Source organism: Gopherus evgoodei, chromosome 7 (assembly GCF_007399415.2).
Source record: "Gopherus evgoodei ecotype Sinaloan lineage chromosome 7, rGopEvg1_v1.p, whole genome shotgun sequence".
NCBI lineage: Eukaryota > Metazoa > Chordata > Testudines > Testudinidae > Gopherus > Gopherus evgoodei.
The window spans coordinates 99791503-99807710 of record NC_044328.1 but is presented as its reverse complement, the minus strand read 5'-3'; the positions used below and the strand labels follow the sequence as shown (position 1 = coordinate 99807710).

General features: G+C 56.0%; 1 protein-coding gene across 10 annotated transcripts in view; it reads right to left on the bottom strand.

Annotated features, from left to right (window-relative positions):
• Positions 1-16208, bottom strand: part of MARK2 (microtubule affinity regulating kinase 2) — a 115183-nt gene that overhangs the window by 25312 nt on the left and 73663 nt on the right. For all 10 annotated transcript variants that reach the window (XM_030570951.1, XM_030570955.1, XM_030570956.1 and 7 more), the window contains exons 2-3: positions 14452-14631; positions 10044-10097 (exon numbers count right to left, since the gene is read on the bottom strand). In XM_030570951.1, coding sequence (XP_030426811.1) covers positions 10044-10097; positions 14452-14631 — 234 coding nt within the window. The remainder of the gene's footprint in view (positions 1-10043; positions 10098-14451; positions 14632-16208) is intronic.

Genomic DNA, 16208 nt, shown 5'->3' with positions numbered 1-16208 from the left:
CCCAAAACCACAGCAATTAAACAATCTATGGGCTCCCTAATGACCGTACATGGGAGAGAGCTATAAATACCTTCCCAACAAACATCTGGAGACTGAGCTAAACTGAAAACTGGCAGCCAGATGTTCAGACGCCACAGCTGCTTGCACAGAGCCAGTCACTCCAGCTGCCGGACTATTAGCTCCTAGCCGGGTGCCCTTCGATTCACTTGATCCACAAATGCCCCACACCGGTGTGAGTATGGCCTGGTGTGAAACCGAGGAACTGTCTACTTGGGTTCCTGCCCAGCCAGGATGCAGTGACACGTATCTCCCCCCCTTGCCCTGAAGAATCCTCAACAACAGCTTCCCGGATGGTCCACTGAGCTGAGAACACTGCTCCCAGAGATCTGCGCTGGCTCCCGGCTAGCCTGGGACACCGGTGAGCTGAGAACACTGCTCCCAGAGATCTGTGTGGCTCCCGGCTAGCCTGGGACACCGGTGAGCTGAGAACATACTGCTCCCAGATATCTGTGCTGGCTCCCAGCTAGCCCAGGGCAGGGCCAGGCCGGCTTTAGGCCGATTCCCCCAAATCAGGCCCCGTGACGGCGCCTAAGAGGGCCCCACACCGGCACCTTTTTAGTTTTACTCACCCGGCAGAACTTTGAGGGTTTTCGGCGGCAGGCCCTTCACTCGCTCTGGGTCTTCGGCGGCAGGTTCTTGAGTGCCGCAGAAGACCCGGAGTGAGTGAAGGACCCACTGCTGAAGACCCAGAGCACCGCCAGGTGAGTACGAATTGGGCCCCACACTTGTTAAAGCTGGCCCTGAGCCCAGGATACCAGTGGGCTAGAACACACTGCTCCCAGAGATCTGTGCTTGCTCCAGGCTAGCCCGGGACACTGGTGAGCTGAGAAAAGACGGTTACTCACCTTTGTAACTGTTCTTCGAGATGTGTTGCTCATATCCATTCCAGTCAGGTGTGCATGCGCATGCTCGTCGGAAAACTTTTTACCCTAGCAACACTCGGTGGTTCGGCTGGGCGCCCCCTGGAGTGGTGCTGCTATGGCACTGGATATATACCCCTGTTGACCCAGCCACCCTTCAGTTCCTTCTTGCCGGCTACTCCGACAGTGGGGAAGGAGGGTGGGTTTGGAATGGATATGAGCAACACATCTTGAAGAACAACAGTTACAAAGGTGAGTAACCGTCTTTTCTTCGAGTGATTGCTCATATCCATTCCAGTTAGGTGATTCCCAAGCCTTGCCTAGGCAGTGGGATCGGCGTGAGATGCGGCAGAGTGCAAAACCGCTGAGCCAAAGGCTGCATCATCTCTAGATTGTTGGACCAGAGCATAGTGCGAAGCAAAAGTGTGGACCGAGGACCAGGTAGCTGCGCGACATTTTCTGGATTGGTACATGGGCCAGGAAGGCAGCTGATGAAGCCTGAGCTCTGGTAGAATCTGCAGTGAGATGGCCCGAGGGAACATGAGCCAGGTCATAGCACGTGCGGATGCACACCGTCACCCAAGAGGAGATCCTCTGGGAGGAGACAGGTAGGCCTTTCATCCGGCCAGCCACAGCAACGAAGAGTTGGGGCGATTTCCGGAAGGGCTTCTCCGATTGATATAAAAAGCGAGCGCCCTACGGACATCTAAGGAGTGTAACTGCTGTTCCCGCCGGGATGAGTGAGGCTTCGGGAAGAAGACTGGAAGGAAGATGTCCTGATTGGTATGGAAGGCCGACACCACCTTAGGGAGAAACGCTGGATGTGGTCGCAACTGTACCTTATCCTTGTGAAAGACAGTATACGGTGGGTCCACCGTTAGCGCTCGAAGCTCGGAGACTCGTCTGGCCGATTAATGGCTACTAAGAAAACTGTCTTCCAGGACAGGAATAGCAGCGAGCAGGTTGCCAACGGCTCAAATGGCGGAAGCATAAGCCTGCTTAGGACGAGATTGAGGTCCCAGGTAGGGGCAGGGCAGCGTACCTGGGGGTAGAGGCGCTCCAGGCCCTTGAGAAATCTAGTAACTAAAGGATGGGAGAACATGGAGTGTCCACTCTCCCCTGGGTGGAATGTGGAGATGGCCGCCAAGTGCACCCTCAGAGACGATATCGCCAGGCCCTGCTGCTTAAGGGACCAGAGGTAGTCCAAGATAGTGGGGATCAAGACCTGAGAAGGAGTAGTATTCTTTGTTTCACACCAGCAGGAGAAATGTTTCCACTTGGCCAGATATGTTGACCGAGTAGAAGGCTTTCTGCTACTCAGGAGTATATGTTGTAGCAGAGCGGAGCAGCGTAACTCTGACCTGTTTAGCCATGCAGAAGCCACGTTGTGAGGTGAAGGGCCTGCAGGTCTGGGTGGTGAAGATTGCCGTGGTCCTGCGTTATGAGGTCTGGGTAGAGTGGCAGGGTAATTGGGCTGGCTATGGACAGGTTGAGTAGTGTGGTGTACCAGTGCTGTCTCGGCCACGCTGGCGCGATCATGATTAGGTGCGCTCTGTCCCTGCGGAGTTTTATCAGGACCTTGTGAACCAGCGGGAACGGAGGGAAGGCATAGAGCAGTCGGTGCTTCCACGACATGAGGAATGCGTCCGAGATTGATCCTGGTGAAAGACCCTGGAAGGAGCAGAACGCTCGGCATTTCCTGTTCGTGCGAGAGGCGAACAGGTCTATGTGGGGAAAGCCCCACTTCTGGAAGACCGAATGAACAACATCTGGTCTTATCGACCATTTGTGGCAGAGGAAGAATCTGCTCAGCTGATCCGCTAGAGTATTCCGAACCCCTGGGAGAAAGGACGCCACCAGGTCTATTGAGTGGGCTATGCAGAAGTCCCAGAGTCGGATGGTCTCCTGACAGAGGGAGGGAAAATCGAGTCCCTCCCTGTTTTTTGATATAATACATGGCCGTTGTGTTATCTGTAAACACTGAGACACAACAGCCGTGTAGATGCTGCTGGAATGTCTGGCATGCCAGGCGGACCGCTCTCAGCTCTCGGACATTTATATGAAGCATCAGCTCCTGAGGTGACCAAAGGCCCTGGGTACGACGGTGTCCGAGGTGAGCCCCCCATCTGAGAGATGACACGTCCATCATCAGGGACAGTGAGGGTTGTGGCGGATGGAACAGTAACCCTGCACATACCAGGGAGGGTGTTAGCCACCAGTCGAGGGAGCATAGTGTGCTCAGGGGAATGGTGACTATTGTGTCTATCAGGTCCCTGCCCAGACGGTAGACCGAGTTGAACTACGTTTGGAGGGGTCGGAGGCGGAGCCTGGCATATTTGGTCACATATGTGCAGGCAGCCATGTGACCTAGGAGACCGAGACAGGTGCGAGCCGAGGTCGTCACAAAGTTCTGCAGACCTCGAATGATCGTTGCCATTGCCTGGAACCGCGGCTAGGGTAGGCAGGCCTTGGCTAGATTGGAGTCCAGGGTAGCTCCTATGAAGTCTAGCCTTTGTGTGGGGACCAGTGTGGATTTCTCCACATTGAGCATCAGGCCTAAGCGTGTGAATAGGTCCCTGACAATGTCTATATGCTGTCTGACCTGTGTCTCGGAGGTCCCTCTGATGAGCCAGTCGTCCAGATACAGGAATACGTGTATCCGACGTCGGCGGAGGTGTGTGGCGACTATGGCCATGCACTTTGTAAACACCCTTGGGGCTGCAGAAAGGCCAAAGGGGAGCACTGTGAACTGGAAGTGCTGGTGGTTGGCTACAAAACAAAGGTACTTCCTGTGGAGGTAAAATGGTGATGTGAAAGTATGCGTCCTTCATATCGAGGGCAGCATACCAGTCTCCAGGATCCAAGGACGGGATAATGGTCTCTAGAGAGACCATGCGGAACTTCAACTTTATCATGAACTTGTTGAGACCTCGCAGGTCTAGGATGGGCCTGAGGCCTCCTTTCAACCTGGGGATCAGAAAGTACCGGGAGTAAAACCCTTTGCCCTTCTCGTTTTGTGGCACCTCCTCTATTGCTCCTGTGGTGAGGAGCATCTGCACCTCTTGTAGGAGGAACTGCTCGTGAGAGGGGTCCCTGAAGAGGGACTGGGTGGGAGGGTGGGAAGGCGGGGATGAAACAAATTGGAGGTAGTATCCTTGTTTCACAATGCATAGGACCCATAGGTCTGAGGTCAATTGGGGCCACGGTGGGAGGAAGTAGGAGAGGCGGTTGGAGAAGGGAGGAAAAGGATCCTGTCCTGAAACTGGTAAGTCGTCCTCGGGCATACCTTCAAAAAGGTAGACTTAGGCCCCGCTGGTGGTTTTGAAGAACCGTGGTTTTGGGCCTCTTGGGGTCCTGACAGGCATCTACGGCCACCCCGCCTGCGCCATCTACTAAAGTCTTGTCTGTGTCTGGGCACAAAGTACGGGCGGTGAGTCTGGGGACGGAAAGGTCTGCATTGGGTCACAGGTGCATGCATGCCCAAGGAGCGCACGATGACCCTGTTGTCTTTCAAGCTCTGTAGCCTGGGGTCAGTCTTCTCCGAGAACAGACCCTTACCGTCAAAGGGTAAGTCCTGGATGGTATATTGTAATTCAGGTGGTAAGTTGGACACCTGTAGCCATGAGATGCGTCTCATGGTGATACCGGAGGCCAGAGTTCTGGCTGCCAAGTCGGCTGCATCTATAGAAGCCTGGAGGGAGGTTCTGGCCACCTTTTTCCCCTCCTCTAGGAATGCAGCAAATTCCTGTCAGGAGTCCAGGGGGAATAGCTCTGTATATCTACCCACCTCTGTCCAGGTGTTGTAGCTATAACAGCTCAGTAGAGCCTGCTGATTTGCCACTCTGAGCTGTAGGGCGCCTGTTGAATACACCTTGCGGCCGAGTAGGTCCATTCGCCTAGCCTCCTTTGACTTTAGGGCTGGCGCCTGTTGGCCATGGCGCTCCCTCTCGTTGACTGATTGGATAACCAGCGAGGAGGGAGGACATATACATACTCGTACCCCCGAGAGGGTACTATGTATTTGTGCTCGATCCCCTTTGCTGTAGGGGGGATGGAGGCTGGGGACTGCCATAAGGTGTCTGCATTAGCCTGGATGGTCCTGATAAAGGGCAAAGCCACCCTAGTGGGGGCATCTGCCGACAGGATGCTCACTGCAGGGTCCTCAACCTCCAGGACCTCCTCCACCTGGAGGTTCATGTTGAACGCCACTCTCCTGAGGAGGTCCTGATGGGCTCTTAGGTCTATTGGAGGCAGCCCCGAGGAGGAAGTCCCTGCCACTGCCTCACCTGGAGAGGAAGAAGATGAAACGCCGGGGACGAGCGGGTCTTGTATGGCCTCTTGCTCCTGCGGCGGTTCCTGCTCCAGGGGCACCGGGGAACCCGGTGGGTGGAGTAATGGTTCCTCCGTCCGGGTGGAGGGGGACAACTAATTGTGACCTCTGGTGCTCAGTGGTCTGATGAAGCGGAGGGAGCACCTTGGGCCTGGTAGTACACCCAAAGTGTCCAAAAGGACCACTGGTGAGGTCCTGGGTCCTGAGACCGGGCTTCTTGAAACACTCCAGTGGGCACATCGGAATTGCGGTCTTGGCCATAGTAGCTGTCCGCGTGGGAGGACACAGACGTATGCCTGGATGGCCATGGAGGAGTGGAGAAGCCTTGTGCGGATGTTCCAACGGACCTGGCCCCCCTCAGTATCGGGGACCGGTGCCGGGATGCATATCAGTACTGGGATCGAGAGCGGGACCTGCGACCAGATCGGTGCTGGGAGGTCGACTGAGATCTCGAATCCTGGCGTCGTGAATGGCTTCGGGAGGCACGGTGCCTGGAGTGGTGCCGTGGGTAATGAGCCAGTGAACGAGAGTCCAACCGGTGCTGTGAGTCTGACCGGTGCCGTGTAGTAGAACGGTGCTGGGACTGCGAACAGCGTTGAGAGCAGGAGCGCCGTCTGGACCTGGAGCATCTGCGGGACCGTGATTGTGAGCGGTGCCAGTCAGCTGCACCGACAGAGGGTGGTCTAATCAAGGTCGGCTTGCCTATGGATTGGATTACCCTCATCGGCGGTGCTGGGGGTAGAGGCAGTGCCGAGTCTGTCAGGGCGATCAGATCCCTCGCCGCTGAGAACACCTCTGGCATGGACGGCATGGTGCGCTCTACCACGGCACGCGCCGGGGAGCTAACAGGCGCCGGACTCGATGGCCGCTGTGGGACCAGAATCGACAGTGCCGATTTAGTCGGTGCCGCAGCGGGTGTCAGCGCCGGGCGGTCCGACTTAGGCGTACTCTTTGGCTGCGGTGAGGTCAGTGCCGAAGCAGCAGGAGTCTTGGCCTCTCTCAACCTCGGGGAGAGGGAGCATCGTTGAGCCGACTTCGGTGCCGGCGATGTTCTGTGCCGTGAGTCCTTGGGCGTACCGGTGCAGTCCGGTGCCACAGAGGCGCTTCTGCTCACTGAGTGACCAGCACTCGGTGCCGAAAGTGGAGGGGTGAGGGCCATCTCCATGAGGAGCTGCTTAAGCCTGTTGTCCAGCTCCTTTTTTGTTCTCGGCTTGAAAGCCTTGCAAATGGGGCACTTAGCTGTCAAGTGCGATTCCCTGAGGCACTTCAAAACAGGAGTCGTGTGGATCTCCTGTCGGCATCGGCTTGTGGCAGGCCGAGCACGGTTTGAAACCCGGTGAGCCCAATATATATATGTATATATATAAAAAAGGATTATAACTATTTAACTATATACACGATAATGAACGAGAACTACGAGTAGCTAGGGAAATGGAGGTCAGCTAAGCCACGCTCCACTGTTCCAACGACAGACACGGGCGGTAAGAAGGAACTGAAGGGTGGCTGGGTCGGCTGGGGTATATATCCGGTGCCATAGCAGTGCCAACTCCAGGGGGCGCCCAGCCGACCCACTGAGTGTTGCTAGGATAAAAAGTCTTTCGACGAACGTGCATGCGGCGCGCGCACACCTAACTGGAATGGATATGAACAATCACTTGAAGAAGAACACACTGCTCCCAGAGATCTGCGCTGGCTCCCGGCTAGCCCAGGACACCGGTGAGCTAGAACACACGGCTCCCAGAGATCTGCGCTGGCTCCCGGCTAGCCCAGGACACCGGTGAGCTAGAACACACGGCTCCCAGAGATCTGCGCTGGCTCCCGGCTAGCCCGGGACACCGGTGAGCTAGAACACACGGCTCCCAGAGATCTGCGTGGCTCCCGGCTAGCCCGGGACACCGGTGAGCTAGAACACACGGCTCCCAGAGATCTGCGCTGGCTCCCGGCTAGCCCAGGACACCGGTGAGCTAGAACACACGGCTCCCAGAGATCTGCGTGGCTCCCAGCTAGCCCAGGACACCGGTGAGCTAGAACACACGGCTCCCAGAGATCTGCGTGGCTCCCAGCTAGCCCGGGACACTGATGATCTAGAACACACGGCTCTCTGCTCCCCAAAGAGCTGTGCTTGCTCCCAGCTAATCTGAGTGACAGGTGAGCCAGTGCTCACTAGATTTTGGTCACCCACAGAGCTGCAGTCTAAGATAGCAGCAAGCCTCTTTGTAGGCATTATTCCCCAATGTCCTGCTCTTGGAAGGGACTCTACTGAGGCTTTACAGCAAAAGTCTTTTCCTCCAGCAACCATCTGTCATCCCCACCTCCATCTGGGGCTGGGGTACAGCCAAGGAGTTAGGGATAGCTTGGGCCAAACATCGCCGAGAGAAACAGGAAGGGATCAGTTCCGCTCTCCGCTCATGGCCACAGGGATGCCTCCACCAGCCACTTTGAAGAGACTAAGTGGTTGCAGTGGTGCAACCCTCATTGAGACTAGTCAGCGAGGGCATCCCTTCCGTGCCGGCTCACAAGCCTGGACAGAGCCTTCCAGCAGGACAAGGCACGTCTCTCTTCAGAGCTCCAGAGAAAAGCAGTCAGGGCACCAAAAGCCACAGGTGCATGCCCTGATATTGCACCAGAAGCCTGATGCGTTACCCACTATGCCACGATAGGAGAGCTCCCCTCTGCACATCCCATAAGCCACTGCTCAACACACAGCTGCTCCCCAGGGTCAGGCATGAGGCTTTGTGCTTAGCCTGTAACCTCTCTGGGGCAGGGACTGTGTCCATCATGAGTTTGTACGGTGCCTGGCACAGTAGGGCTCTGATCTATCAGAGTCCCCTACAGGACACCATAGTAAACAATAAGGCAGTGAGAAGCTGGGGTGGTGAGAAACCCCCAGGAAAGAGAGCTTCACCCCAACAGGGCTGAGGCCAGGCCCAGTGCACCAAACTGCCTTGTGACTTGGAAACACACTGGGCAGGGAGGGGTTAAATGAAGCGCCTGCACCCATGCACGAGGCCCAGGGCTGAGCTCACCCTCACCCACTACACACCCCCTCCCAGTATGTACCCAAAGCAGAGCCCAGAGCCTATGAGCTGGAGAGGCTGATTCTGGAGGTGGGCGCAGCTCTGTGCTGGTTGCCAGGGATGCAACGGTTGCTATGGCTGGCTTTAGAATGGGGCGGGGGGAAGGGATTCCTCTGCAGGGTGCTCTGGCTTCCCGGGTGAAGGCGCCACATGCTTATGCCTTGAGCTGGAGAATCCGGGGACCAACGTTCATAGGGGCAGGAGATGGCAGGGATCACTCCTCCACAGCTGGCCAGGTGCATTATGGGGCAGCACACAGCTCACCTGGGCCATATGCCTGGTCTCAAGGCAGGAGGCTGGGGGGTAGCTGGAAAGCTCCTGAGCACACATCTCCCAGCTCCCTTTATTCAAGCCTGGCTGGGGGAAGCCTCCGCTGTACATAGGGCTGGCATTCCTCTGGCAACAGGGCCCATCCAGCGAGGGGCTCCGCATCCTCCACTCCAGTGGGACCCAGCCCATGGCAGGGGGCTTGGTATAACCAGAGGTGGTGCTGGGAAGTGGAATGAAGGCCTGATGAAGATAACGGAGACCTACATCTCAGTGGGGAGGGACACACCAGGAGGTAGTGGGGGCCACTGAGGCAAGGTGGCTCCAGGAGACGCATCCTGACATGGGCGGAAATGGGATAGAAGAGGCCTCATGGTCCAGGCCCTGTGCCAGTCCCTCCCTGGGTGTTTACATGCCCTGAAAGCTGCAGCAGCTGCCAGTTCAGCCGCTTTGCTCAGGCTCTGTTGACAAGGCTGCATTAGCAGCTGCCAAGCCATGCAGGGCTGCTGGTGTCAGGATCTGAGTCAAACAGAACAGGGAGCAGTCTGGGCACAGGAGTGCTGCACCTTCTGCATGGCCTTCTGGTGACCCATGTGAGCGAGGATTGGTGACAGCCTCGACCATTGGAGCCCGACTCCTGCAGGAGCTGGGGTTATCTGCCAAGCGGTCAAGAGAAGCAGTCACCCCCCAGAGCGCACTGAAGGGATCAGCTGGCATGGGCTCCCTGCTCCACTCACTTCCCACAAGCAGAGCTGTATTCCTTTCAGGGGGGGATAGGCACAGGGTCAAGCTCCTGGGGTGGGACATTCTGTGCCCATGGACATTCACCCCCCGCCACACCGCTCTAGGGACCCCATTAACAACACATCATGACTCCTTGGTGTCATGGCAAGGCTGACTCCAGCCCTCAGCAGGATGGAGCACTGGGCACCCCATTGCTTAGCTTTGACCTTATGGGGCACAGTTCTGTGGTGTCACTCAGCCAGTACTTCACAAAGGTAGGCAACATGTAGTCTCTCCCATTCTGCTTAGGCAGAGAAGGTCGGAGCTGGGAGTAAAACCCAGGAGTCCTGGCTCCCAGTCACCCCCCTGTAACCCACTAGACCCCACTCCCTTCCCAGAGCTGGGGACAAAACCCACAAGCCCTAGCTCCCAAGTCCAATAGTTAGAGGAGAAGTACAACACACCTTGCAAGTTATGCTGGCAAACTGAACCCCTGGAACTTGTCCCAGGGACCCCCATGCTCCCAATCCCCCATGCAGGCAAGTAGTTGGACAGTGCAGGGCTCAGAACACAGCACGAGCAGCTGGGCAGAGATTTTACTCTGTTTAATTCAGAGCATCACCATGACAGTGAAGGTGGTGGTAGGGGGGAGGCAGTACTTAGAGCACCTCCTGCTGTCAGGGTGCTATCCCCACAGTCTGAACACAGCAGAAGCAGGGCCCTTACCTTCTGCAGGCTTGATGAGTTGAGCTGTGTCTTGTCAATGATTTTCACAGCCACCTGGATGGGGTGAGAGAGGAGCCCAGTTATCTCTCCCGTAGTGTTGGACAAGCTGGAGCAGAACATGCCCAGGGGAGAATCCTAGGCAGGTGCAAACAAGGATGGAGGCCCTGACAACCCTCAGGCTGGCTGTTCGCTGCTGCCTCTGCCGCCCTGGTTAATGACAATGCGTCTCTGTTCCACCGAGCTCCCCAGCGGGGCCTAGCACAAGGATGGCAGCAGGCCAGCGGGCAATTTACAGCCTTGAGAAAACTCAGATTGTAGGCCAGTATGTGTCAGGCCGACTGTGGGGGCCATTCTTCATCCTGGCTTGAGGATTGAACCAATCGGGTGCGAAGCAGTGACTGTGTCACACTGAAACACGTGGCAGGTTCCTGGAGTCGGGCAGGGAACCTGCAGCAAACTGTGTTCAACTTGGAGCCTTTTGAGAGAGCCAAATGAAGAGCCCAGACCTGCTGGCTAATCTCACAGGTAGCAGAGAACTAGCACAGCTGCAGGTTCTGCGAGTAGTGTGTGGCAGAGGGCTCCAGAGAGGCCAGCGAGCTGGGCTAGGATTAGCTGGCTAGGCCCAGTAACCCACAACAGGGGGATGGCACTCAGTGAGGATGATGGGGAAGGTATTTCCACCTTCCCTCAGGTACCCAAGCTTGGCTCTCACTGCTTGACAGGCCCTTGTTGCCCCACCTGTCGCTCCTGCCAAGACTTTGTCCACATACACACTCCCCAACTTGCACTCATCCCCTGTGTGGAGCCTTAGATCCATTTAGAAATGGCTGAAGCTAAATCAGTCTAAGGCAACCTGGTCCATACATAAGCACTGAGACAGAAACCCCCACCCCCCACCCCCCTTCCCCAAGACCCTGTAGGACCAGGAAAGGCAAGACACATGGAAGTTTCAGCAGGTATCGCCCTCGGTCATGATGCTAATCTGGAGTCCACTGGGCCCTGGCAGAGGACAGATGTTGTTTAAACCCTTTCTCATGGGCACTAAGCCCTATGGCAGGGGTAGGCACCTATGGCACGTGTGCTGAAGGTGGCACGTGAGCTGATTTTCAGTGGCACTTACGCTGCCTGGGTCCTGGCCCCCGATCCAGGGGACTCTGCATTTTTCATTTAATTTTAAATGAAGTTTCTTAAACATTTAAAAAACCTTATTTACTTTATATACCACAATACTTTAGTTCTATATTATAGACTTATACAAAGAGACCTTCTAAAAACATTAAAATGTATTACTGGCACGTGAAACCTTAAATCAGAGTGAATAAATGAAGACTCGGCACAGCACTTCTGAAAGGTTGCCGAACCCTGCCCTATGGCTTCTAACGTCTTTACAGCAAACACACCACTGGCTATGAGGAGCCACTTAGTGCAGCAGCCCCACTGCAAGCCAGCGTGTCAGGAAAATACAAGTCTCCCAAAAGGGAGCTATAGCTCCCCAAGCCCCATTGAGCTACAGTCTAGGGAAGGAAAAGCCAGCTACCACTTCAGTCAACCAGGACCCCCACGGTAATGCGATCCCCCTTTTCCTCTAGCGGCTCAGTCAGCAAACCTACCCCAACACTTCATCCTCCCTTGGATCCTAAATCCTCTGCTGCGTGCAAGGCAGGGAGGAATAGCAGCTTGCTGCCTCCTCTCCCCACTCCCCTCAGAGCTAGGGACACACACAATAGTAGAGCCTCAGTGCAGCTATAAAAACCGAGCTAGCCTAGCAGCACCACAGCCCACTGCCCTGCCAGGCCCCTTTAACTCTTCCCCGAGGCCAGAGTTCAGTAGAGACACAAAGGGCTGGAGGGGTTAGGTGGAGAACCAACAGGCTAAGCCAGGGCTGGACGGGGTTGGCAGTTGTTTGATCATGGGTGTTGAAGGGCATTATGGCAAAGGGAGAGAGGATCAAATGATGGGTCAGATGTGAGGGGATTAAAACAGACCAAAGAAGAGGCTAAAACCTGCTGGGAGCCAGATCTGTTGGGCTGTGAAACTTTCCCAGGGGACACAGCGGGAGCCCCGTGGGTCAGGACACAGACAAGCATTGGGGACGATCCTGCGCTGACTCCCAGGGATGGATGTGGCTCACAACGGGGAACCCAGCTAGGTCTCACAGTACCCTGACTGCAGTGCTCACCTGGGTCAATCCCTCTCACCTGTCTGGAGAGGGGTTAATGCTAGGAGGCAGCATGTGCTGAAGTGTGTGTGGTGGGGGCGGGGGGGCGCCTCTTCAGAGCCAGGGGAGTTGCCATGAATGCACTCTCAGACCCACGCCTTCCTGGCTTCCACTTGGGCCTATCAATCGGAATGAGAAAACCCCTCCTCTTTCGGCAGTCCCCCCTCCAGGAACTATTCACCACCACCACCCAGTGGAAGCCCCTTAGTGCCCCTCACACAGACCCTACTCTGGTAGCTGGAGGGGGCAGGTAAGCTAGGCTGGTGTTAAGTGAGCGCCAAACCCAGGGCTCTGGGCTGCAGGATAGGCAGGGGCAGGTTGCAAACACAGATGTCACTGCTGAGGCTGCACTTGGGGGGCAACTGCTACAAGAGCTGTCGGGAAACAGGCACAGGCTTCAGGCTGGAGATAACTGGCTTCTTCAGCCTGTGCAAACAGCAGGGCCCTGTGAACAAACCGGTATTTCCACACTGCCACCACTTATTTACAGATTACAGAGCTGGGGGGTGGGGAAAGGACGCTCACCCAACGCCCTGCCCCTGCCTCTGAGCCCATGGGAAACTGACTCCAGCTGATCCACCACTTCTCTAGTATTTTGCACCCTCCTGGGAGTCTGAAGAGGAAAATGCCCCCATCTGACTGGCTGCCCCTTCCCCCTGCCACCATTCTCAAGAGAGACAGCCAAGCAGAGCTGCTGTAGGAGGGGCAGGAGGGAAGCACAACCACCCATGAGCTGCTGGGTTCTGTTTGCTCCCTATCCTGGGGAAAACATGGTGGGACGGGGCCTGCTCTGTTGCTGTGAAAAGTACATGTGTGCCCCATAAACGAACACTCACACCCCTCCCCAAAGAAGAGGAAACAATGACACCTGCCTCGACTCCTGGTGTGGAGAGCTGCCTGGCTGAGCTGCTCAGAGGCTGGGGCCCTGCCCTGTAAGGGGCCAAGATCAATCCCCAGTTTGTTCACCCCACTCTGCCCCCAGGGCCCTTCCCGAGGCTGGACAACCCTTGGGGTGGGGTCGGGTAGGGGGAATGCTGCAGGAGCAGCCAGGCTTAGTCATCCCCCACCCAGCCTGCAGTGCCTGTCCTGGAGGGGCGGGATGGGAAAGCCAGGCAGACACAAGGCTGGGTTCTTCCACCCACTTGCAGCCCTTCGGAGCAGAGCAGGATTCTAGCACATTCCCACAAGCACACAAGGCTTTAAGGCAGTGGGATAAGCCTGCCTGGCCCCTGGCTAGGATTCAGGGCTGCCTCTGTAACGGCCCAAGCGGCTGCAGCAGATCCACGTGCTGGGGTGCATCTGTTGCCATCTGCTCCGGGGAGCGGGAGCTTGGGCTGGGTGCCTGGAAGCTTGGCAACAATCAGTACTTGGCACTTCCGAGCGCACACGCTTGTTCCGGGTTGGAGACCTCACAGGCTTGCAAAGCGCTCCAAGCAGCTGGGAGCACAACATGGCCATTCAAGTGCAGGGCTGAGAGGGTATGTCTACACTGCACTTAGCCACCCTTGGCTGGCCTGTGCCAGCTGACTTAGCTTGGGCTAATGAGCTGATTAAATGCAGTGTAGATGTTCGGGCTTTGACCTCTGGGATCTTCCCATCCCACAGACAGCCTAGACTACAGCCTGAGTCTGAACATCTACCCTGCAGTTAAACAGTCCTTTAGCCTGAGCCCTGCATGGGCCAGCTGCGGGTTTTTAACTGCAGTATAGACATACCAGTGAGTGAGGAGCCCTGGGTTCTGCCTCCCCTGGTGGTTCAGCTTGCCCATTTGTCAGAGGGGGCAACCTCCCCCAGATGTGGCGCAGACTCTGCGCGGCAGCACATCAGACCCTGGAGAAAGGCCCCCGAGGGCTTTGACAAAGAAGGAAATGGAAGCAGAGATGGAAAGGACTTGCCTAGGGTCACACAGTAGCAAGGTCAGATGCTGAGATTCCCCTTGACTCTAGCCACTAGGCCTGGGGCCAGAACAAAATAGTCAGCAGAGGGGACCAAGCCTTAGAGAGATTGTCACGTGGACACTCCATCGTCGCAAAGCACACATCCCTCCCCATCGAGCCCCATCCCCCGGCAATGCCACCCTGGCCTGGGAACATCTGCCCTGGCCTCTATCCTGCATCCCAGCCTATGGGCTTGGCCTCACACCATTCCATTTAGGTGCTGCTCCCCCTCCTCCCTGCCCGGCAGTCTCACCTCTTTCCCCGTCAGGACGTGGCGCGCCAACTTGACCTTGGCGAAGTTGCCCTTGCCGATGGTCTTGAGTAAGCGATAGTTACCAATGTGCGGCTGCTCATCGGTGGAGGTGGCAGAGTTTCGGCCCCGCAGCATGTTGGATTTGCTGCTGGCTTTGGACTCTGTGTGGCCCAGTGTCGGCTGTGGAGACAAACACACACAACTTCAGCTGGGGAAAGCCACCAGAGGGTCCTGCCCTTCTCCCCACCATCCCCTTGTGCTCAGCCTCACTGCCGAACTGAGGCTCAGTGTCCCCACCCCAGCATGCTCTGCAGGGCCCACTCTGGTCTTCAGCTTCTCACCCTGACTGGCGGGATAGAGCTCTCAGGAGATGTGTTAAACCTTTTTGGGCCCTGCCTATGCTCCAGTAAGCATTGCAAAGCCCTTTCTTCACTGCAGGGGTGGGGATCAGCCACCACTGCCCAGACTCACTGGGTCTGAACCCCAATTCCACTGGCCTTGTCTCCACTCCATGCACATGTCACACTATGCCCTGATGCATTGGGAGGGAGCTCCCTTCCTGATCCAGGCAGTGCCCTGAAGCATGAGATGGGAAGACCCTTGCTTCAGCATGTGCTAACTAGGAAGTGGCCTCAAACTCATTCAAGGCCTTTTAAAAGGGATGTATTACGGGATTCAGCATATCAGGGGGTGAAAGCCAAGACCAAATGCAAGGTCACCAGGGATCATGAGGAACGACATGCTACCAACCCCTCACCCACCTGCACACACACAGACCACAGCAAACACACCAGTCAATCTGGTTGACTGGCAGTAGCCTCAACATGCCTGGAGCACAGGTCTGGCCCACACTTGCCCAGAGGAAAGGGATCAACAGATTTCATTGCCACTAGAGCCTGCCTAGGATTTGGCTGGGGCTAGTATAAGCAGCAGCCCCACTGCTTCCCTCTATGTAGCCCCTTGCTAGAAAGCATTTCACACTGCTTTGTGGAGGAGCAGGAGCCGTATGGAAAGAGCAGCATTCTCCTGCAGTCATGGGACACAGACGGGGCAGGGACACCCCTCACTAGGCAGAACAACCCTGCAAGCCCCCAAGTGCAGTCCTCCACCCCCTAATGAGGGAAGCAGAGTCCCATCACTCATATTGCTTTGTTACCTGAGAAGGGCTCAGTCCTGGGCGAAGTGGGAGGGATTCTCTCGGCTACGTTATACAGGAGGTCAGACCAGTTAATCTAACAGGCCCTTCCAGCTTTAAGAGCTCTGCATTGCCACAAACACTTTACGCTGGGGATCCTGGCACCAGCCCCATACCAGTAATGCACAATGCTGAGTGTGGATTCCTGGGTAACACTCTACCCAGGAAGGAAAAACAAACCCAGCCCGCAGTGGGCTATCTTCCTTCCTGACACCAGGGGAGGGGACAGCTTAACCCAGCACATGTAAGACTCACCACAGATCAGTGGCTAAAGATATCAAGTGCGTATCTCGGTGGGATGGATTCTGCGACTTCCCCCTAGACAAATGATCCAGTATAGCTTCTACCTCCATTAAGCCTCAGAACGCCCTCGCCCCCCCGTATTTCCATTTTGCAGGTTGGGGATACTGAGAGACAAATACATCTGTGCAATACCAGTATGATGTATGAAATTTCAGCTCCAGCACCTGTCTCAGAATTGGTATGAACGTTCTCTCCTCTTTACAAAGGGGAACTGAGGCAGAAAAGGGTCAAGCGATTTGCCCAAGGTTGCACAGCAGGA